Source organism: Salmo salar, chromosome ssa19, assembly GCF_905237065.1.
Source record: "Salmo salar chromosome ssa19, Ssal_v3.1, whole genome shotgun sequence".
NCBI lineage: Eukaryota > Metazoa > Chordata > Actinopteri > Salmoniformes > Salmonidae > Salmo > Salmo salar.
The window spans coordinates 59,910,659-59,934,674 of record NC_059460.1 but is presented as its reverse complement, the minus strand read 5'-3'; the positions used below and the strand labels follow the sequence as shown (position 1 = coordinate 59,934,674).

The following is a 24,016-nucleotide window of genomic DNA, read 5'->3' as shown; positions in this document are numbered from 1 at the left end:
GAGTAGAATGTGTTGGAGCTGACTAGTTCTGGGTTGCAGAGTGGACAGTGTGGTGTAGTTGATTGACTAGCTTTAGGTTATGGGGTAGAATGTAGTCACGAAAACAGAAATATCTTTGTGTCTAAAGCCACTTGCCAAACACTGCGCTCACTCCAATGACAAATACATTAAAAAGGATCAATAAAATACTATATATGCACAAGTGTGGACCAAAATGGGTTTATTAAAAGCTCTAGTGAATGCTTAGACTGTGATACAAGACCATGGCTTGCAATACCAGAGTAAGTCTCTGTGACTGGAGGCCAACACTGGCCTTGCCTTGGGCGCACGGCACGACCTCGCACTCCAAGCCGCATGGAGACATCGCGGTGACGCTGTGAACTGTCACTTTGTGAAATGACACTGCTCACAGAGGCGGTAACTTGCTGGGGGGGGATTTAGGAGGAGAAACTGTGGTGAGCTGTGAGCACTAGAAAATGTCACACTAGAGGGCTCAAGTCTACCGACTAGGCACCAATCTATATGTGTAGTGTTACGATAGAACACTAGAACTAGTTTAGATTGAAGCACTAGAACTTAACTGGATGTGCTCTACTGTTGTTAGCCTACTTTTCAGAACAAGGATTTTTGACTTTGAGAGTAACTCAACGTTTCAAAGCTGGAATTCTAGTATTTCAGTTCTGGTTGCCAAAATAAAGGTAACACGTGAGTAAACGAAGGATACAACATATATTGAAAGCAAATGCTTCCACACAGGTGTGGTTCCTGAGTTAATTAATCAATTTGAGAGATCTCAATGGGTTTGAAAGAGGGGTCTCAAATGAGCATTGTGTGTGTCAGTCACCAGATCTCAACCCAATTTAACATTTATAGGAGATTCTGGAGAGGTAGTGTTTTCCACCACCATCAACAAAACACAAAATGATGGAATTTCTCATGGAAGAATGGTCTCACATCCCTCCAATAGAGTTCCAGACACTTGTAGAATTATTGAAGCTGTTCTGGCGGCTCGTGGTGGCCCAACGGCCTATTAAGGCACTATGTTGGTGTTTCCTTTATTTTGGCAGTTACCTGTGTATCAGCTACTGTGAGAAAATAAAATATTGTCAGTGTTATGTGGTTTATACATGGCCGGCTATGTAGCAATAGCATGTTAAGGCCAACAACTTGAATTTAACATTAAGGCAACGTTGTGGGTTGTGTATTTTCATGGTACCAAATCTAATTCTTTATCTCACTTATTCAAAACAGTGTATGTTTCTGGTCTCTGTGTCTTTGGATCCTGAGGGAGCTGGATGGATTACAGTCATGTTAACAAATAATAAAACCAGGGTTAAATTCTCTTCATTTAGCAGAGAAAGTTACTTTTATTTCAGCATCACACATACAGCAAGACATATAGCAAAAACTGTGTTATAACTGTTTTCCTTCTGAGATTTCCCTCAAATGTAATTGTTCAAATACGAAATGTTAATTTTCAGTAACACATCAATGTTATGTGGTGTCAGTGATTTGTTACGTTTTTTATCCTCCAAAGCACTTGCTGGTTTAGAAAATTTGTGTCACGTTGGCCCATTGTTTGTATTTTGTCGCTCTGGGCACGAAACCTTGGTTTGTTAAGCTTCATCTCGTTGTCTCAGATGGAATAATAATAGAATTCCCTGACATTTAAGTCGGTACACTTTGCGCGCGTCTTTTTGTGCTTCATTTAGTTAAACACTTAAATAGAATGCCATCTCAGGACAGGACACTACAGAATAGAAATAATTCCAGAACAATCTCGTTACAATTGGCTCGTCTTAGTTTTCCCAACCGCTTCATTCTTTTTTCATTACCTCATTCATCCCCCCATCCCCTCATTTTCTCTCTCACTCTATTCCTATAGCCAACAAATCCATGTTTTTGTCCATGTTTCTCCGTTGTTCTTTCTCCACAGGTTGATGGTTTAAAAAGGAAAATCGTCATCCTCGCTGCAATGACCTGCATTCATTTGCAGCGCAAATTTTTTTTTAACCAATAAATAAAGTCAATTTAATATACATTGTCTCTTTTGTACATCGTTTGGGTCAGTTGGTACAGTCTGGACAGTCCGACCCCTACATGAGCACACAGCTCTTGGCCCGGTTCTTTCTCATGGCGGGGGGGTGCTCCAGAACCTCAGTCCGGGGCGGTTGCTGGGAGACCCGCTTGAGGCCGCGGCGCGAGCCGCTGCGTTTTAGCTGGGGCCGGTGGAGGCGGGTTACCGAGGTCAGGGTGGTGACGTGGAAGACATCGCGGACGCTGTTCTCCGAGTACTTGGACGTGCACTCTGTGTAGGCCACGGCGCCGATCTGCCTCGCCAGGGTAGTGCCCTGGAGATGGAGAGAGATGAAGAGTCACGTTAAGAAATTAGAATTTACACTTTTGACAAGGGTGAGAACACAGAGAGTGGAGGTTTATAGGAAGAGAGAGTGAATTAATTTGAGGTAGAGAGACTATGTGGATTCAAACACACAGGGCTTATTTCATGGCTTATTTTAAGGGTGGCAGGTAGCCTAGTGGTTAGGATAGCTAGGTAGGACAACCACATATCACAGTCATAGTAAGTACATTTTTCCTCAATTAAGGAGCCATTAAGCAAAGTCAGAGCTAGTGAGGGGGAAAAACGTCAATTGCGAGTGTTAGTTCACGAAAGGCTTCTTGAAGAGGTAGGGTTTCAGATGTTTTCGGAAGATGGGCAGGGACTCTGTTGTTGTGCTGGGCCAATTGGGCCTCTGTTGTTGTGCTGGGCCAATTGTGCGCCGCCCTATGGGACTCCCAATCACGGCCGGATGTGATACAGCCTGGATTCAAACCAGGGACTGTAGTGATGCCTCTTGCACTGAGATGCAGTGCCTTAGACCGCTGTGCCACTCGGGAGCTGGGGTGTAGGGTTTCAGCATAGCCTGAAGGTAGGGAGGGGCAGTTCCTCTTGCTGCTCCATAGGCAAGTACCATGGTCTTGTAGTGGATGCGCGCTTCGACGTGAAGCCAGTGGTATGTCCGGATGAGCGAGGTGACATGGGAGAACTTGGTGGGCTGCAGCGTTCTGGATAAGTTGTAGGGGTTTGATGGCACAAATGGGGAGACCAGCCAACAGCGAGTTGCTGTAGTCCAGACGGGAAATGACAAGTGCCTGGATTAAGACCTGTGCCACTTCCTGTGTGAGGTAGGGTCGTACTCTACGGATGTTGTAAGGATGAACCTGCAGGAGCGAGTCAGTGCTTTGATGTTTGCAGAGGATGACAGAGTGTTGTCCCAGGTCATGCCAATGTTCTTTGCACTCTGGGAGGGGGACACCGTGTAGTTGACAACCATGATGGAGAGGTCTTGGAGCGGGCAGGCTTTCCACGTGAGGAAGAGCAGCTCTGTCTTGTTGAGTTTGAGGTGATGGGCCGACATTCCAAGCTGAGATACTTGCCAGGCACGCAAAGATGCGCGTCGCCACCTGGGTGTCAGAAGGGGGGAAGGAGAAAAGTAGTTGAGTGTCATCGGCTTAACAATGATAGGAGAGAGCTTGTGAGGATATTTATTTTTACCGTTATTTTACCAGGTAAGTTGACTGAGAACACATTCTCATTTACAGCAACAACCTGGGGAATATTTTCAGGGGAGAGGAGGGGGATAGGTAGCTGGGAATGATTAGGTGGCCGTGACAGTATGAGGGCCAGATTGGGAATGTAGCCAGGACACCAGGGTTAACACCCCTACTCTTACAATAAGTGCAATGGGCTCTTTAATGACCTCAGAGAGTCAGGACACCCATTTAACATCCCATCCAAAAGACAGCATCCTACACAGGGCAGTGTCTCCAATCACAGCATTGGGATATCCTGGGGCATTGGGATATTTGTTTTAGACTAGAGGAAATAGTGCCTCCTACTGGCCCTCCAACACCACTTCCAGCAGCATCTGGTCTCCCATCCAGGGACTGACCAGGACAAACCCTGCTTAGCTTCAGAAGCAAGCCAGCAGTGGGATGCAGGGTGGTATGCTGCTGGCTATGACAGAGCTGAGTCACTTGGTGTATAGAAAGAAGAGGAGAGGGCCTAGACCTTAGCGTGGTGCAGACACAGATCCTCTCCAAGTCATCACGTCACCTGGTAGAATACATGCCATGTTCCATTCAGTGAGGGAATAATCCCCAGCCAGATACACAGCATTATTGTGATTATTATATCTCTGCAATATGTCCTACTATGAGTCCGTTGTGAGAATTCATTCATACAGAAGGAAACGGGCAACATTTAAGTCTCTGTTTTGACCCTAAGCAGATTATGGCAGAAGTCGTCGGGTTCATCCGCGATTCACCCTTGTGACGAGCGGATTCCTTTGGGATTGAATTGGACAGCAAGTTGTAAGTCTTAAATTGCTGGCAGTTGATTTGCATTACAGGCAGCGGTGCCCTTTGATCGAGGCTCTTTGAGGACAGCGAGCGAGTTCTGAGCTCAGAGTGTTTTGAGGAGCTTCAGTTAAGACGGAGGAAATCGAGCAAAGTGACATTAACGTAACCTGATAACCGGTCCCTCCTGATTGGCAACTCAATTGGGTTTGCTCAATGAAATTGGTTTCATGATTACATTTGGGGTTTTTTTCTGTTTTTTTTTCATTATCTTAGTAACAGTTTCATAAGCAGTTTGATGATCTTAATATGGGTTCTTTTTTTGTCTGCGTTGTTACTGTTTCCCGTCGTGTGTCTGCTTTGCTGTAATTGACTGGCATGCCAAGGACATTTCTTCCTAAGCTCCTCTCTGGAGAAAATAGGGATGTGACTTAGCGTTTAAAGAATTGTCAACTCGTAAATAACATTAACATGAAAATAGGCCATTAAAATTCACAGCCTCCCGAGTCCGTCAGTCCGTCTCTCTCTGTTATTGCCTGAGGACATTGAAACAAAACAATTAAATTGTTCCACTTAGTGTTTGTCTCACTCCCTGGTTCCAACTCTTTTAGGCTCTGTACTGTATGCTTTCGTATTTGAGAAACTATTTGAACTAAATGTCATTTTCAGAACTGGAATACTGTGTACATTAATGCACAGTAGGTGCCCTCAGTACAAAAAAAAGTGTGTTTTAGATTACCTCTATGCCGAGTAGAGTTTTATGTATTGGAACATATCAGAATGTTAATGCTACGTTACATGAACGCTGAGAACAGTAACTAGTAGAAGTGAGCCAACAGGAGTGAAGAAGTACCTTAACATGCTGTTCCCTGTCTGGGCACGTGAAATATTCAGTGTGTTCCAGCTAAACTCAGCATAAAAAGAAACGTCCCTTTTTCAGGACCCTGTCTTTCAAAGATAATTCGTAAAAATCAACAATTAATAAACAATTAATGAACATGCACCTGTGGAACGGTCGTTAAGACACTAACAGCTTACAGACGGTAGGCAATTAAGGTCACAGTTATGAAAAGTTAGGACACTAAAGAGGCCTTTCTACTGACTCTGAAAAACACCAAAAGAAAGATGCCCAAGGTCCCTGCTCATCTGCGTGAACATGCCTTAGGCATGCTGCAAGGAGGCATGAGGAATGCAGATGTGGCCAGGGCAATAAATTGCAATGTCTGTACTGTGAGACGCCTAAAACAGTGCTACAGGGAGACAGGACAGACAGCTGATCATCCTCGCAGTGGCAGATCACGTGTAACAACACCTGCACAGGATCGGTACATCCGAACATCACACCTGCGGGACAGGTACAGGATGGCAACAACAACTGCCCGAGTTACACCAGGAATGCACAATCCCTCCATCAGTGCCCAGACTGTCCGCAATAGGCTGAGAGAGGCTGGACTGAGGGCTTGTAGGCCTGTTGTAAGGTAGGTCCTCACCAGACATCACCGGCAACAACGTCGCCTATGGGCACAAACCCACCGTCGCTGGACCAGACAGGACTGGCAAAAAGTGCTCTTCACTGACGAATCGCGGTTTTGTATCACCAGGGGTGATGGTCGGATTCGTGTTTATTGTCTAAGGAATGAGCGTTACACCGAGGCCTGTACTCTGGAGCGGGATCGATTTGGGGGTGGAGCGTCCGTCATGGTCTGGGGCAGTGTGTCACAGCATCATCAGGCTGAGCTTGTTGTCATTGCAGGCAATCGCAATGCTGTGTGTTACAGGGAAGACATCCTCCTCCCTCATGTGGTACCCTTCCTGCAGGCTCATCCTGACATGACCCTTCAGCATGACAATGCCACCAGCCATACTGCTTGTTCTGTGCGTGATTTCCTGCAAGACAGGAATGTCAGTGTTCTGCCATGGCCAGCGAAGAGCCCGGATCTCAATCCCATTGAGCATGTCTGGGACCTGTTGGATCGGAGGGTGAGGGCTAGGGCCATTCCCCCCAGAAATGTCCGGGAAATTGAAGGTGCCTTGGTGGAAGAGTGGGGTAACATCTCACAGCAGGAACTGGCAAATCTGGTGCAGTCCATGAGGAGGAGATGCACTGCAGTACTTAATGCAGCTGGTGGCCACACCAGATACTGACTGTTACTTTTGATTTTGACCCCCCCTTTGTTCAGGGACACATTATTCCATTTCCGTTAGTCATATGTCTGTGGAACTTGTTCAGTTTATGTCTCAGTTGTTGAATCTTATGTTCATACAAATATTTACACATGTTAAGTTTGCTGAAAATAAACGCAGTTGACAGTGAGAGGGCATTTCTTTTTTTGCTGAGTTTATGTGCTTTTAGGTGTTTTGCCATAGCTAATGGAATGTCTGCATTAGGGCACCACAGATAGTCTGAGCCATGCAAATGTCTGTGCCGTAGCTTCGTGCGTGCGCGAGCTCTTGCATGTGTGTGGGCTGTGAAAGAGCAGTTGTGCACACATGTTTACACAGGGTGGACAGGTACATATCAACAAGTTTATACCGTAGAAGTATGTCTGTTTTGTGCTTTAACCTGTTTGGCTGATCATGCCAGGTGTATCTGTCTGCTTACACTGGGAACACACCTGAGAACAGCTCTACAACTTTACTGACGGCCAACCCAAAAAGGAGAGCAACTACAGGCATAATGTATGTAAGAGCAGTGAACAAAAATATATATTTTTGAAATACAAAAGTAGAGGAATGTTTCCAGAACAGTGTGTCACATTATCACATTGGCTACATCCCAAATGGCACCCTATTCCCTTTTTATCAGGACCCATAGGGACCCCATTTGGGATGACATTGTCCCCAACGTACGCATAGTTCATAGCTAAAGTTCAGCCTAGAAATAGCCTCACGTTTTATTTGACCTGTTTTGACAGGTGTTATTATGCTTACGACAATGTTCTGAAGGTGTTATGCCATCACAGTTTACAAATAAACAGCTACTGGCATTGCCATACATTTTTCATAACACACTAGGCTAAAGCGTACTGCTTGCTATGATGTTTTCCTTTGACATTGTCCTTCCAGCACAGTTCCAGGGACTACAATGGATGCGTTACCAGACCAGCACAGTACAGCTTGGCATGGATTGGCTCAGTAGTGAGAAACAGTCAGTCCTGACCTGTTCATGAGTGACGGGGATGAGTCGGAGTTTGGATAGCTCTCTCAGCACGTTGAGGTCCGTCCGCATGTCCATCTTACAGCCCACCAATACCACCTTGGCGTTAGGACAGAACTCCTGCGTCTCCCCCTGCCACTGAGGAAGAAGAGGAAGAAACTAGTCAGAACCGAGCGTAACAGGTGAGCACCAATATCCAAAACATATCTATTTTAAATATATGAAACCTGGAGAAATCTATGTTTATCTCTTTCAGTTAATGTTATTTACATTGTATGGATATATTATCACTACAGTAACTCAATGGCCATTGAAATAACACACTGTCCATTGAAACAAGTTGTCACATGACCGTTGTCAAATGACAACTGAAGAATTGAACGGAGCACGAGTTCTGTCTCACAGCTACAGTAACCACAACCACATACAGACAACACTCCCTCAGAGTTCCATCAGAAAGAATAACAACACACATTATGAAACAGACAATACTCATTTGAACTCCAAGTCTCAATGTCGACATGTCACACTCTGTACTTGGTAGCCAATCTCCCTACTGTCTGTGCTGGTCTGTCTCTCCGTCTCACTCACCCTATATCTCTGACTGCTTACAATATCGCTTCACATTATCCGTTGAATGATACCTCCTCTGTTTCTACTCAATACAAACAATGCCTTTCTTGTAGACGACCGTCCACGTGATTATGGGCTCTGTTCATTAGTGTTAGTCATCATGTGCTGTTGTCTTGGAAAAGGGCTTTCTGTTGAAGACGTACTGGTGAATCAATGAACGTGACCTAGACAAGTCACAAGGGCCAAGAGGCAGGGTCATTGTGTTTATATACTGAATAGAAATATAAACGCAACGTGCAGCAATTGAATTGATCTTACTGAGTTGCAGTTCATATGAGGAAATTAGTCCATTGAAATAAATTCATTAGGCCCTAATCTATGGATTTCACATGACTGGCAATACAGATATGCATCTGTTGGTCACAGATACCATAAAATAAATGGGCCTCATGATCTCGTCATGATATTTTTGTGCATTCAAATTGCCATCGATAAAATGCTATTTTTTTCATAGTCCGTAGCTTATGCCTGCCCATACCATAACCCCACCATGGGGCACTCTGCTCACAACATTGACATCAGCAAACCGCTCTCCCACACAACGGCATCCACGTGGTCTGCGGTTGTGAGGCCAGTTGGACGTACTGCCAAATTCTCTAAAACAATGTTGGAGGCGGCTTATGGTGGAGAAATTAACATTGAATTCTCTGGCAACAGCTCTGGTGGACAATTCTGCTGTCACAATGTCAATTGCAAGCATTGTGTTGTGTGACAAAACTGCACATTTTAAAGTGGCCTTTTATTGTCTCCAGCACAAGGTGCATCTGTTTAATGATCATGCTGTTTAATCAGCTTCTTGATATGCCACACCTGTCAGGTGGATGGATTATCCTGGAAAAGGAGAAATGCTCACTAACAGGGATGTAAACTAATTTGTGCACAACATTTGAGAGAAATAAGCTTTTTGTGCTTATGGAACATTTCTGGGACCTTTTATTTCAGCTCATGAAACATGGGACCAACACTTTACATGTTGCGTTTATATTTTTGTTCAGTATATAAGGTTAGGCAAAGCCAAACAACAGAGTGAATAACAGACAAAGAGCAGAGTGAATTGTCCATTTTCATTTCGAAGGATGAGAATGGTTAATGACGGAAATTATTGGTGATGCGCAACAATGATATGTACTGAAGATAACATTTTACAAATTGTACTTAAAGCCCCTCTAACGGTAGTTTCACTTCCTCATTCCAGTAAATGTTTTGCCTGAAAACAGAAACGTAGGAAGTATTTCCTTATTACGTAACTATTAGGACATGTTCCCAAGGCCAGTAGGAAAATGTCTGACCAGTGTGTATCTCATTCCGTGTATTACATTATTACTCTTAACATGTGTTCTTTGCTTCAATGACATTTAAATCAAATCTAGGCCTATGCTCTGCTTCAATAACATTCTCTGATTCCCGGTAGTAGTACAGCTGAGCCAGTGGTTGGTCAAACAGGAGATTACAGCACACACAGCCAACAGGTCTATTACATAAGCAGCATGTATTATACATGCTAGTTAGATATAGTCTTTGTTTCTAGCCCCCGAGTGGTGTGTGTGTGTGTGTGTGTGTGTGTGTGTGTGTGTGTGTGTGTGTGTGTGTGTGTGTGTGTGTGTGTGTGTGTGTGTGTGTGTGTGTGTGTGTGTGTGTGTGTGTGTGTGTGTGTGTCTGTGTGTGTGTGACTATGGGATATACAAGATGATCTGTACTGTACTGAGGTCTGGGAGGAAGCCTGAGGACTGGGTGCGACAGCTGCCACATCATACTCTCAAGAGTCTCCAGTTGCTTTTTCGATTCTTCCCCTTCTCACCCAAAATGTTCAGTACCCCGTCCCCCCTCTCAAAGATACAAAAGCATTAGATTAGTGAGGGGACATTAACAAGGGCACACTTCGGGGAGAAGGGAACAGAATGGGAATTGGGCTCCGTTTTCACCCTGGGAAAACCGATCCCATCATAGGATCCCACAGGGAGGGAGGGGAGGACATGGAGGACAAGGGGGTATAGTTTAAGGAGAGGAAAGAAAGAGTGGAAGAGATAGAAGGATGTTGCCAGATACAGAGGAAGGTTTGAGGTCACACAGAAATGCTGTGTGAAGAAAGCAGGAAGCTATACAGTGACAAGACAGAATCACTGATTAGTAATACAAAATCACTGATACCATGTGTCCTCACTTAACACTCGTCACTTAGACATGCTCTGGTACTTTGGCGACTAAGAAAGTATTTTCTAAACCTCCTGCTTTGGGCTGGATGTGTCAATGTGAAGTTCATACAGGCATAATCTATGAGCAGAATTACTGTTTCACCTCAATTAGCCACGAAATCCCTAGTTTGAGAGCCTCTGTTGCATTTGAGTGACAGCTAGCAAGAGGCCTGCCCAGCGTTATCCAATGAGGTTGCAGGGCGGGCCCAAAGGCTCAGTGGGCACAGCAGAGAGCGAGAGCGAGAGAGCAAGGACGTGGTGCACATATGTAACGTAGACGCAATTTTCGGGGACCAGTTTTGGCTCGTGAGTGCCACTTTCAGAACTACTGGCTAAAAAGTATACAAAAGTACCAAAAAATGTCTTTATATTTTAATACTTAAAGGAAAATTCTATCCAAAAATTCTATCCAAAAATTCTATCCAAAAAAACGACATTTTGGAATTTGCTTCATTAGTCCATTGTTGATATAGTCACAAAAGCATTTGCATGCCAGCAATCAAGTTTTCAAGATGTATAACTTAACAGAAATACAGCCAGTGTGATGCATTTTGCATCATAGTTTTCCTTTAACACTTGAGTGGAATTTATTGTTGGGACAGCTTTTGTCTGGCTTCAGTGGTATGAAAGATTTGACCCCTATGTCAAATAGAAGCACTTGGCACTTGAAATATCACAGGGGGTCAAGAGCCCAATTCTGGAGGACTATTGTGAGAGGGGTGTATTCAACGCCCACCCTTGGCCTGTTGGTAAGAGATTAGCAAGGCATCTATTTAGGGTCACAGGTCAAGTGAGCCCTCAAGAGCCCCAAGTGGACCTCTATCAGAATTTGGGGTACCCCCGCCCCCTCCTTCGGTTTTGTCTCGTGACTCAAAGAGTGGGGAATGTTATCTCTGAATGGCGATGCTGATGATGTCATGGGTGAGCGATGGGCTTGACATTAGGAATGTCCACTCCACCCAGTCAAAGGCATTCCTTGCCCACACAACTGATATTCGCTATACACTATAAACAACAAGTCTTTATCATTCAAACAAAACGTGTAGACCTGTAGGTCCCAAATGTTGTGGCATTGTGGCCCAAAGAAAGACTTCCAACAGAGAGTTCCATCAATTAGAGACCGCCGAGGCTAGGGCTTTGGGAAACAATGCCAAACTTCTCCCTCTTATTAAGTAAATGCATATTATTTTTGAAGAAGGCTGGGACAATGGATGGATTACACCTCATTTTGTGTTCATTTTGTGAGAAAATGACCTCACAAAGGCCATAACGTTAGCTTCTAACCTTCGGTAGAACATTACCTAAGGGTCTGTGATAAGCCTGCATGCTTTAAAAAAAAAAAAATATATATATATATATTTGTTCATTCCTGTCTCGGCTAGGTTATTCTCACAAGCAGTGTCTCTTTTAAATGTAGTCCTTACTGTTCTAAAAGGAGCTCTAGGATAATTTGAGATAAGGGATCATGAACTAGGTAGCCTCGAGGTTAGAGCTTTGGGCCAGTAACCGAAAGGTTACCGGAGCCAAAAACGTAAAACAATAATAATAATCTCAATCATTTCAAATCTTGCTAACATTTGTATACAATCACCTGTCGGATTTCCAAAATTAAAATCACTTGGAGCTGATTTCCAGTTAGTTTTTACAGTCATTTATGTCCAACAATGAAGATTAAAAAAAATGCAATGCTCTGAAACATTGGGGGGCCAATTAAAACCACCCACTGGCCAAATTCGGGCCGCCAGTTGGCGAACCCTGTTTTATATAATATTTTATTGAACTGAAGCACAGACACGTGGCTTTGCTTCGTAGCTCACTGACCTTCTTCAGCACACTGTCCAGTGTCTCGGGGCGGCTGATGTCGAAACAGATGAGCACAGCGTCAGCGTCGGGATAGGCTAGCGGCCGCACATTGTTGTAGTAGGACGAGCCTGTGGACAAACGACAACACACAACACGTCATTCCTTTTGAATATCCAAATTGGTCAAATATGAAAAGACGTATATCATGGAACATAAATATTTTTAGGTAAGCAAGCTATGCATGTTTAGCTTACACATTGCTATGTGAAATAATGTTGTTTTGGACCCACCTAAAAAACAACTTCACTATCATGGCTGCTTCAGACATTTGTTATGTAGTGGGGGTGGCTCGCCGCACTTATGTGTAACCTTGCTCAAGACCTGACAACTCCCAGATCTAATGTCAAGGCTTTAGTTTATGGTTACAACTGTGTAAACACTGCTTTTTGATGGAGCGTTCAACAGAATTGACACCCTGTATTTCGGTATGGTGTTTGTCAGGGGGCTCTCTCTGAACTGACCATTGTGACCGGGGTGTGTGTGTGTGTGTGTGTGTGTGTGTGTGTTTAAAGTTTCAAAGTTTATTCGCCATGTCCAACAGGTGTAAAACAGTACAGTGAAATTCATACCTTCAGAGCTCTTTCCCAACAATGCAATGATCATCATAATAATAATAATAATAATAATAATATACGGTGCCTTCAGAAAGTATTCATACCCTTTGACTTATTCCACATTTTGTTGTGTTACAGCCTGAATTCAAAATGTATTAAATAGATTTTCTTTCTGCACATACGCTACCGTTCAAAAGTTTGAGGTCACTTAGAAATGTCCTTGTTTTTGAAAGAAAAGCAATTTTTTTTCAATTAAAATAACATCAAATTGATCAGAAATACAGTGTAGACATTGTTAATGTTGTAAATGACTATTGTTGCTGGAAACGACTGATTTTTAATGGAATATATTCATAGGCGTACAGAGGCCTATTATCGGCAACCATCACTCATGTATTCCAATGGCACGTTGTGTTAGCTAATCCAAGTTTATAATTTTAAAAGGTTAATTGATCATTAGAAAACCCTTTTGCAATTATGTTAGCACAGCGGAAAAGTGTTGTTCTGATTAAAGAAGCAATAAAACTGGCCTTCTTTAGACTAGTTGAGTATCTGGAGCATCAGCATTTGTGGGTTCGATTACAGGCTCAAAATGTCCAGAAACAAAGTACTTTCTTCTGAAACTCGTCAGTCTATTCTTGTTCTGAGAAATGAAGGCTATTCTATGCGAGTTATTGCCAAGAAACTTAAGAGCTCGTACAAAGCTGTGTACTACTCCCTTCACAGAACAGCACAAACTGGCTCTAACCAGAATAGAAAGAGAAGTGGGAGGCCCCGGTGCACAACTGAGCAAGAGGACAAGTACATTAGAGTGTCTAGTTTGAGAAAAAAGACGCCTCACAAGTCCCCAACTGGCAGCTTCCTTAAATAGTACCCGCAAAACAAAGCTGACATTGACTATCCCTTTGAGCATGGTGAACAGTGAAGAGGCGACTCCGGGATGCTGGCCTTCTAGGCAGAGTTGCAAAGAAAAAGCCATATCTCAGATTGGCCAATAAAATGAAAATATCAAGATGGGCAAAAGAACACAGACACTAGACAGAGGAACTTTGCCTAGAAGTCCAACATCCCGGAGTCGCCTCTTCACTGTTCACCATGCTCAGGAGAAAGAAAAAATAAGTAATAAAAGACAGAGATGAGCATTAAAGAAATCCATTAAACACTATTAATGCACACTGAGTGAGTCCATGCAACTTTTTAATTGACTTGTTAAGCAACTTTTTACTCCTGAACTTGCTTGCCATTAAAAGGGTTGAAGACTTGACTCAATAGATTTCAGCTTTTTATTTCTTATGAATTCATAAACATTTAAAAAAAAAAAACATGTTTATACTGACATTATGGGGTGTGTAGAAGCATGAAAAATAATACTATTTAATCCATTTTGAATTCAGGCTGTAACACAACATGCATTTCCTGGATGGCTGGGAGCTCGCCCCCAGTAATGCGCTGGGCTGTCTGCACCACCCTCTGTAGGGCCATCCGGTCAGGGGCAGTGCAGTTGCTCTACCAGACGGTGATACAACCAGTCAGGATGCTTTCAATGGTGCAGCTGTAAAAGTTCCTGAGGATCTGAGGGGCCATGCCATATCGTTTCAGCCTCTTGAGGGAGAAGAGGCATTGCTGTGCCGCCTTCATGACTGTTCTGGTGTGAGGGGACCATATTAAGTCCTCAGTGATGTGGACACCGAGGAACTTGAAGCTCTTGACCCTCTCCACTGAGGCTCTGTGAATATGGATGGGAGTGTGCACCCCCTGTGCACCCCCTCCTCCTCCCTGTAGGCTGTCTCATCGCCATTGGTGATCAGGCCTACCACCGTCGTATTGTCAGCAAACTTGATGATAAAGTTGGAGTTGTGTGTGGCCACACAATCATGGGTAAACTGGGAGTACAGTAGGGGGCAAAGCATACACCCCTGTGGGGCCCCCGCTTTGCAGGTCAGTGTGGTGGAGGTGCTGTTGCCTACTCTCACCACCTGGGGTCAGCCCATCAGGAAGTCCATGATCCAGTTGCAGAGTGAGGTGTTCAGTCCCAGGGTCCTCCTGGGCTTGGTGACAAGCTTGGAGGGCACTATGGTGTTGAACACTGAGCTGTAGTCAGTGAACAGCATTCTGAATGTGTGTGTGTCTATGTCTGTCTGTGTGGGACCTGTGTGACCTATATGTGGGGGTACTAGGGGCCACATTCCTGTGCTGAACTGAATGTGTGGGGGACAATCCCCCCTCCACTGCCCCTATTGTAACCCCCACTGTGTCCTTTGTCACCACTGCACAAGGCTTTGGGCACTACAACAAAAACTGTCCAGGAGAGAATGTGCAGAGACATGGCTGATTTTTGCTATAGCACACACACACACACACACACACACACACACACACACACACACACACACACACACACACACACACACACACACACAGACACACACTCAAACATGTAATTGTAGAGTACACTATGTTCTGTGCAAATATTTGTCACATTCAAACATTACCATTTTGTTATTACAACTTTCTCACTGTCTATCAGAGCCTGTGTCTGCCCCAGTGCCCATGTTTCATAGCGAGTGAGTCATGCTCAAGACAGATCGCGGGAGACAATGCTTGCGAATGGATTTAGAATATTGATGAGTGGCGGTTTGGACGTTGAGTTTGCATCGTCTCAATGCTCATTCTGGCCAAAACACTTGCAGACTTGAGTGATCACTATCGAACACAACAGCAAGTGGCCACTCGATAAAGAGCTAGGGGCCAAGTGTCCAGTTTGACATTCAACCTATGACTGTGGTATATAGAAATTCATTGCCCCATAGCGGTCAACGCAATAGGACCATATTCTGTATTGTGAATTTAAGTTGAATTTTATGAATTTTTCTTATAGTTTTAACAGAAAACGGACGTAAAAAAATGTCACATCCTGTGTGTGCGCGCGCACGCTTCTGCTTCCGTGCGTGTGTGTGTTCCAATACCCAGGTGTGTGTGTGTGTGTGTGTGCTCGATACGTGTGGCAGTGTGTGTATGGACAGAAAAGGTCAGACTAAAGGCCGTACCCTTTCTCTCCTCTTGTCTCTCTCTCTGACTAACTCCTGCTCCAGGGTTTCAGAATGAGAAAGCAGTCTGGAGAGGAAAAGATGAGGAATGTAGGAGGGTGGAGGGAGACTCTCCTCCCTCTTTGCCCTCCTTCCTCCCTCCTTTTCTCAACACTCTCTCTAAATCAGATCTCTTCAGGACCCATCAGTGCCAGTAGGGGATAAGCCAGAGTGTTCCTAACTCCTAACACACTGGGGCTCTCCCATAAGGCACTCATTAGACACACAGCAGAGGCCCGGGCCCCTATTGGCCCCTTACCATCCCCATAAACCCCCCTTGTCCCAGTCCCCACAAACCACAGCCCCATGCACCATCCTCCCTCACCAGCTGCAGCACAGCTTCTCACTGTACCAGCTTGCCTGGCACAGATGACAACACTAGGCTACAGGAAAACTAAAGTCAACTTCACTATAGTGTAGTTTTGTTGTTGTTTTGAACAGTTTTATCTAAATTACACAGTAAAAAAAAAAGATGATTTCAGGTATAATTGCTGCTGGATTGTGAGTTTACTCAACATTTGGGCATATAGTTGAATTGAATTGTTGACAAAATTTTAGGTTGAGTGAATATATAATTCCATTTGAGAATTTATTCTACCTTATTTACATATTTCTCAGTGTGCCGTGCATTTCCAGTGATTTGTAATTACCATCCATGACTATATTTGTTAGTGACAGATCCATGGTTATTGTATTAAAAGGTGAAAGCTACAGGACTGAAAGCCAAGTGAGTGTCTAAGTGAATATTTTATCTTTAAAACAAAACAAATTTGACAACACATTACATATATCATAAGGCCTTTCTTTGAGGGCCTAGTTACACCCTAACACAGTGGTCTGAAACCCCTGGTTTACAGGCTGCATCAAGCCTGCAAGTCACATTATGCTGCATTTAGGCTGCATTTAGACAGGCATCCCAATTCTGATATTTTTTCCACTAATTGGTCTTTAACCAATCACATCAGATCTTTTCATATCAAATATTTTTCAGAGCTGATCTGATTGGTCAAAAGACTAATTACTGAAAGAAAATATCAGAATTGGGCTGCCTGTGTAAACGCAGCCATAGTGATGTGTCATTTCTATTGGAATCCAGTCAGAGTAAAGATATCCAACAATTGGAACTTTTAATCAACCGCAACCTGCATTGAGAATGACTGCCGGGGTAGTTAAGATTGATTATTCAGACTACCTAAATCATATAAACTCTAAAAATTTAGTTAGTTTAGAAAAAAGTACACTACCATTCAAAAGTTTGTGGTCACTTTCTTTTTATTGGCCAGTCTGAGATATGGCTTTTTCTTTGCAACTCTGCCTAGAAGGGGAGCATCCCGGAGTCACCTCTTCACTGTTGACGTTGAGACTGGTGTTTTGCGGGTACTATTTAATGAAGCTGCCTGTTGAGGACTTGTGAGGCATCTGTTTCTCAAACTAGACACTAATGGACTTGTCCTCTTGCTGCACTGGGGCCTCCCACTCCTCTTTCTATTCTGGTTAGAGACAGTTTACGCTGTTCTGTGAAGGGAGTAGTACACAGCGTTGTCCGAGATCTTCAGTTTCTTGGCAATTTTTCGCATAGAATAGCCTTCATTTCTCAGAACAAGAATAGACTGATGGGTTTCAGAAGAAAGTTCTTTGTTTCTGGCCATTTTGAGCCTGTAATCGAACCCACAAATGCTGATGCTCCAGATACTCAACTAGTCTAATGAAGGACAGTTTTATTGCTTTTTTAATCAGAACAACAGCTTTCAGCTGTGCTAACATAATTGCAAAAGGGTTTTCTAATGATCAAATAGCCTTTTAAAATGATAAACTTGGATTAGCTAACACAACGTGCCATTGGGTGGTTGCTGATAATTGGCCTCTGTACGCCTATGTAGATATTCCATTCAAAAGCAGTCGTTTCCAGCTACAATAGTCATTTACAACATTAACAATGTCTACACTGTATTTCTGATCAATTTGATGTTATTTTAATTGACAAAAAAATGTGCTTTTCTATCAAAATCAAGGACATTTCTAAGTGGCCCCAAACTTTTGAATGGTAGTGTATGTTATTTATGTTTGTGTAGCATAAGATTGATCAACCAATCAATGTACATCCAAAAACACCAGTATTGAAAAAAACAAATCCACCTGCAATAGAGCATGCTGGGAAATATGATAATGATGGGTGTGGTTTTGAGCAAACATGAATGTGTAATTTTACCCAACAAGCTTATTCAAATTCAGCTAACTTCAAGCAGACTTTGTTGAGTAAATAAACACATTAGCTTAAATTCTTGTCCTTTTGAAGTCCACTCAACTCACAGAATAATGCTGATTAAGCATTTGGTTAAGTTGGCTTTTTTTGGGTGTGTCGCTAATCTTAACTGTTTTTTACTGCTCTTAATAGCTGAAAACTGTTGTAGTATACTAGTGATTCATCTCAAATGGCACCCTATTCCCTATAAAGTGCACTACTTTTGACCAGAGTCCTATGGGCCCTGGTCAAAAGTAGTGCCCTTCATTGGGAATAGGGTGCCATTTGGGACGCACTCTAGGTCCCCATAATGCGTAATGGTCATTTTATGTTACTGGCACCTGAGAAAACAAGACTGTTTGTTTGTTTTTGGCTCTGGATTTGAAGATGCCAAGATGATGGATTTCAAGATTTGTTGCTCAAGAAAGACAATGGTACACTTTGTGCTTTTCAGTAGAGATCTAATTTAATTAAATTCAATCTAACTTTTGGGAAGGGGAAGGAAAAACAATAGTATGTACTGAGTGGGTTCTTTCTTTAATATCGTCCCAAACATTGTTTTTCGTTAATAACGTTGTGCCAGTGTGAGACGCGCCGTTCAAACATCAATGAAAAATGCATGGTGTGAAGTCAACAAAAGTTATCGTCAACCAGCCTCCAAACCCATCATTTCTATTTGTGTTTCAGACAGAAGGAAGAGAAAAAGAGAGAGAAAAGAAAGCGAGATAATTGTGTCTGGAAAGTGGAAACCTTTCTACCTACCTGTTGCCATGTAAAGCTATCTCGGAAATTGTGCTGAACCCATTCAGATGCAACGTCGAGCCACACACTAAAAGTAGAAATAATTTATTTGCAGGGCTGCTTGGCAAGCAGTTTCCCCAGCAACCCAAGTTTAGAAACCCCTATACACAGAGTACTACCTCAGGTAGTCAGCCCTAATTTGCGCAGATGCCGTTCCCTTCAAATGTCCCTGGCACCAGAAGCCATGACTATTGTTTTCCACAGGAATATTTCTAATTGGTCACACATGATGGTAGTGACAGCCAATAGGGCTCTGTGACGGCCCCCAGCCAGTTGAGAGACAAAAGAAATAGACAGAGGCCTGGGGAGTATGGAAAACTCTCTTTGTGAATTCCAAATTGACCCCTAGCCCCTACTCCTTTTAGGCACATGTAATGTAGATCTGAAAATACATGATAGGGTTAACCTAACGTCTCCTTGCCTTCTGATGATGCTGGCTGGTAACTTTCACCATTGCTTACAGCTATATATAGAGATGTATACTGAGTGTTTCAAAACATTAGGAACACCTACTCTTTCCATGACGTAGACTGACCAGGTAAATCCAGGTGAAAGCTATGATTGCTAATTGGTGTCACCAGTTAAATCCACTTCAATCAGTGTAGATGAAGGGGAGGAGACAGGTCAAAGAAGGATTTTTAAGCCTTGAGACAATTGAGACATGGATTGTGTGCCATTCAGAGGGTGAATGGGCAAGACAAAAGATTGAAGTGCCTTTGAACAGGGTATGGTAATTAGGTGCCAGGTGCACTGGTTTGAGTGTCTCAAGAACTGCAATGCTGCTGGGTTCATCACACTCAACTGTTTCCCGTGACACAACTGTGGGAAGCATTGGAGTAAACATGGGCCAGCATCCCTGTCGAACACTTGACACCTTGTAGAGTCCTTTCAACTGACGAAAAACGGGGTGCAACTCAATATTAGGAAGGTGTTCTTAATGTTTTGTACACTCAGTGTGTGTTTAGACAGTATATGGCTCCCCTTACACCTATCCAATCCCCTCAGATCTACAGCAGTATCTAAGGCGTAGCAGCTAAGGTGAATTATTAAATGGGCAGGTGGAGCAGGGTTTTGGGGGGGAAGATAGAAGGAAAATACTCCACTGAACAATGTGTGTAATTGATTCTGTAGAAAATAATTGATGTGAGAAACAGTAGAACCGTGTAAAGCTGTGTTGTCCACCATTCAATAGATTGAGGCAGAGACTGAAAAGGTCATTTCTAATCATTATCGACATCCCAACTGCCAATATTACCTCAACGAGTGGTAAACATTTTGCGACAAAACCACTGAAAAACAATTGACGCCGTAAACGGAAAGATTTCTATAAGATGTCGAGTAGGCAATGATCTGCCAGGTTTGCTTTGAGGAGCACTTTTTTGGGTCCTATGAAGCACAGGAGGTCGGTGGCACCTTAATTGGGGAGCATGGGCTCATGGTTATGGCTGGAGTGGAATCGTATCAAACACATGGTTTCCATGTGTTTGATGCCATTCCATTCATACCGTTCCAGACATTATTATGAGCTGTGCTCCCCTCAGCAGGCTCCTGTGCTCTGAAAGAGCCATGTTTCAGAGAGCGCCAATTAAAAAGAGTTTCACCCTGACTTTTCCCAGGATGCAGTATTTTTCCAGAAAATAAGACTAGCAGAGCTGAATAATAACTTGATGAAATTCCATTATACCATTATGTAGTTAGAAAAAAGTTTATACCTTCTCTCTTGTTGTTTGTTTCCAACCAGAAATAATGGAGGGATGCCCCCCATTTTAAAGTCAGAGTACATTTACAAGATAGCCAAAACAAAATGGCCGCATTAGCCTCTGGACAATAGCAAGACGGCAGAGAATCAGTCTGAAATAACAGCTACCAGCCTCGTTAAATCTTAGTGTGATTCTTATTCACCGCTGTGGCCTCCTGGGAAAAGGACATTTATCTGTCTCTGTTTATCTGCTTTTGATTCATTTTACTACTAACAGCAATGTGTTTTATTGCTGAGAGCTGTAGAAATTTCAGGTTGGGTTGGCAGTATCGTAGCAACCTGAAAACTAGAAAATGGGTGTCTTTGTGTCAATGTGAATAGATGGGCACGAAAGTTGGACAGGCTGGGTGGAGGAGGGCGTTTCTGGTGTTCCATGAGTTTATGTGGAAACTCAACGGACAGGAACGGGAAATGGTTCTGTAGTTCAAGTGTTTACATGTTTTCATTGAAGGCCAGGTAGGTTCTTATAAGCGATAGTATACATGGCTCTACTTTCTTCCACATTAGCACAGTGTCACTTACAGTTCCATAGAGGAGTGTTAAGAGTGAGAAAAGTGGAGGGAGTGTAGCCATGGGAACACAGTCTTGTAACATTGCCGTAGCTCACGCACACACACACACACACACACACACACACACACACACACACACACACACACACACACACACACACACACAGTCCGATCAGAAACGCGATCTCCAGTCGCTAGATAGCATGGCATGACCTGATCCATGTTCCTCAACAGAGAAGAAGCTAATGTTTATTGATCCCTGTGCTTTCTGACCCTCTCAGGGACCTGTAGTACCAGGACCACTTGGGAAAAATCCTGCTGTTGAGGCACATCATAGAGAAAATGCAGTCCATCTGTCTATGGTCCATCGTTCTCACTATTAGCTAGCTACAGTACGGCCACACTTACATTACAACACCATAATTCCAGGGAAGAATCAATCCCATTACCTTGTATCAGCTAGTACGCAATTACATAGCACTTATCTACGGCATCCATATTATGAATTCATCATTTGTCAGACTTGCTCAGATAAACAGTACCAGTCAAAAGTTTGAACACAGCTACTCATTCCAGGGTTTTTCTTTATTTTTACAATTTTCTACATTATAGAATAATAGTGAAGACATCAAAATTAGGAAAAAACACATATGGAATCATGTTGTAACCCCCCCAAAAAGTGTTAAACAAATCAAAAAATATTTTATATTTGAAGTTCTTCAAAGTAGCCACCCTTTGCCTTGATGACAGCTTTGCACACTGGAATGCATTTCAATTAACAGGTCTGCCTTGTTAAAAGTTAATTTGTGGAATTTCTTTCCTTCTTAATGCGTTTGAGCCAATCAGCTGTGACAAGGTAGGGGTGGTATACAGAAGATAGCCCTATTTGGTAAAAGACAAAGTCCATATTATGGAAAGAACAGCTCAAATAAGCAGAGAAACAACAGTCCATCATTACTTTAAGACATGAAGGTCAGTCAATCTGGAAAATGTCAAGAACTTTGAAAGTTTCTTCAAGTGCAGTCGCAAAAACCATCAAGCGCTATGATGAAACTGGCTCTCAGGAGGACCATCACAGGAAAGGAAGATCCAGAGTTACCTCTGCTGCAGAGGATAAGTTCATAACAGTTAACTGCACCTCAGATTGCAGCCCAAATAAATGCTTCACAGAGTTCAAGTAACAGACACATCTCAGCATCAACTGTTCAGAGGGGACTGCATGAATCAGGCCTTCATGGTCGAATTGCTGCAAAGAAACCACTACTAAAGAACAATAAGAAGAGAATTGCTTGGGCCAAGAAACACGAGCAATGGACATTAGACCAGTGGAAATCTGTCCTTTTGTCTGCTGAGTCCAAATTTGAGATTTATGGTTCCAACCGCCGTGTCTTTGTGAGACGCAGAGTAGGTGAACGGATGATCTCCGCACGTGTGGTTCCCACCGTGAAGTGTGCTGGAGGAGGAGGTGTGATGGTGTGGGGGTGCTTTGCTGGTAACACTGTCAGTGATTTATTTAGAATTCAAGGCACACTTAACCAGCATGGCTACCACAGCATTCTGCAGTGATACGCCATCCCATCTGGTTTGCGCTTAGTCCCACTATCATTTGTTTTTCAACAGGACAATGACCCAAAACACACCTCCAGGCTGTGTAAGGGCTATTTGACCAAGAAGGAGAGTGATGGAGTGCTGCATCAGATGACCTGCCCTCCACAATCACCCGATCTCAACCCAATTGAGATGGTTTAGGATGAGTTGGACCAGCATATGTGGGAACTCCTTCAAGACTGTTTGAAAAGCATGCTGGTTGAGAGAATGCCAAGAGTGTGCAAAGCTGTCATCAAGGCAAAGTGTGGCTACTTTGAAAATGTGTTTAACACTTTTTTTGGTTATGTCATAGTTTTAATGTCTTCAATATTATTCTACAATGTAGAAAATAGTAAAAAATAAACAAAAACCCTGGAATGAGTAGCTGTGTCCAAACCTTTAACTGGTAGTGTATGCATTTTTTAAATGATTATTGTACAACAGTAAGCACTTCCTAACTGCTTGTGCTAACTAGCTAGCCTGTTGCAGGGCTCTATACATACAGGTAGATTATATAGAGTTTGACGCAACAACACATGGGAAAGTGCAACGCAGCAGAAACTGCCATGCCACACTGTGACTCCACATGGGGTGGCCAAGCATTTGATGTCTGATTCGAACAAGGGGTTTCTTTCTTCTTTTTGCTTGCTTTTTTTTTATCCTCTAAATGTTGGCAGGCATTGTACTCCACTTTTGCAGCATGTGGTGTTCCGGTGTCTTTTTGTTTAATCCCGTTTAATGCCGTGTTCAAGAGGAGTCTAGCTCTGTATTTAGTGTTTGTTTGTTTGGTCTCGCATTGGGTGCTTTGTCTTCCTTATAAGGCTTGGTAGAATTGAGAGTGATTCGATTATTATTTACAGCAGAGCTCCTATAAACTGCAAAAAGAGGATGCAACAATACATCTTTTGGGGACATGCTGCATGAATGTAGCCTACACATTGTGTGGGTGGGACAATTCTTACACTTGAGGAATATGAAAAATGAGTCATCTGTATGTATTAAACTTGCCGTGTGAATATTTGGCGGCGTCCAACTGGTATTTCCTGTACGTGTTTTAACCACCTGATTATTTTCTTGGTAGTAACTTGCCCAAGGCTGTTCAAACTAGGAGCTAACTAACAGGTGAGGTATGAGGTCACGTTTAGGCCTACGGCCCGAGGCATAACAACTGTTTACCATACAGACAGTTGAGAGCGGGGATTAACAGTACATACTGTACTGAACTCCTCATAATCCCATGTGATTGACATCCATGAAACAGTAGCGTATAT

General features: G+C 43.1%; 1 protein-coding gene across 1 annotated transcript in view; it reads right to left on the bottom strand.

Moving 5' to 3' along the window:
* Positions 1-1,333: 1,333 nt before the first annotated feature.
* LOC106579157 (rho-related GTP-binding protein RhoN) overlaps positions 1,334-24,016 on the bottom strand; it is a 58,232-nt gene continuing 35,549 nt past the window's right edge. Inside the window, exons 3-5 of the mRNA XM_014158763.2 lie at positions 12,163-12,272; positions 7,520-7,654; positions 1,334-2,351 (exon numbers count right to left, since the gene is read on the bottom strand). Coding sequence (XP_014014238.1) covers positions 2,097-2,351; positions 7,520-7,654; positions 12,163-12,272 — 500 coding nt within the window. The 3' untranslated portion in view covers positions 1,334-2,096. The remainder of the gene's footprint in view (positions 2,352-7,519; positions 7,655-12,162; positions 12,273-24,016) is intronic.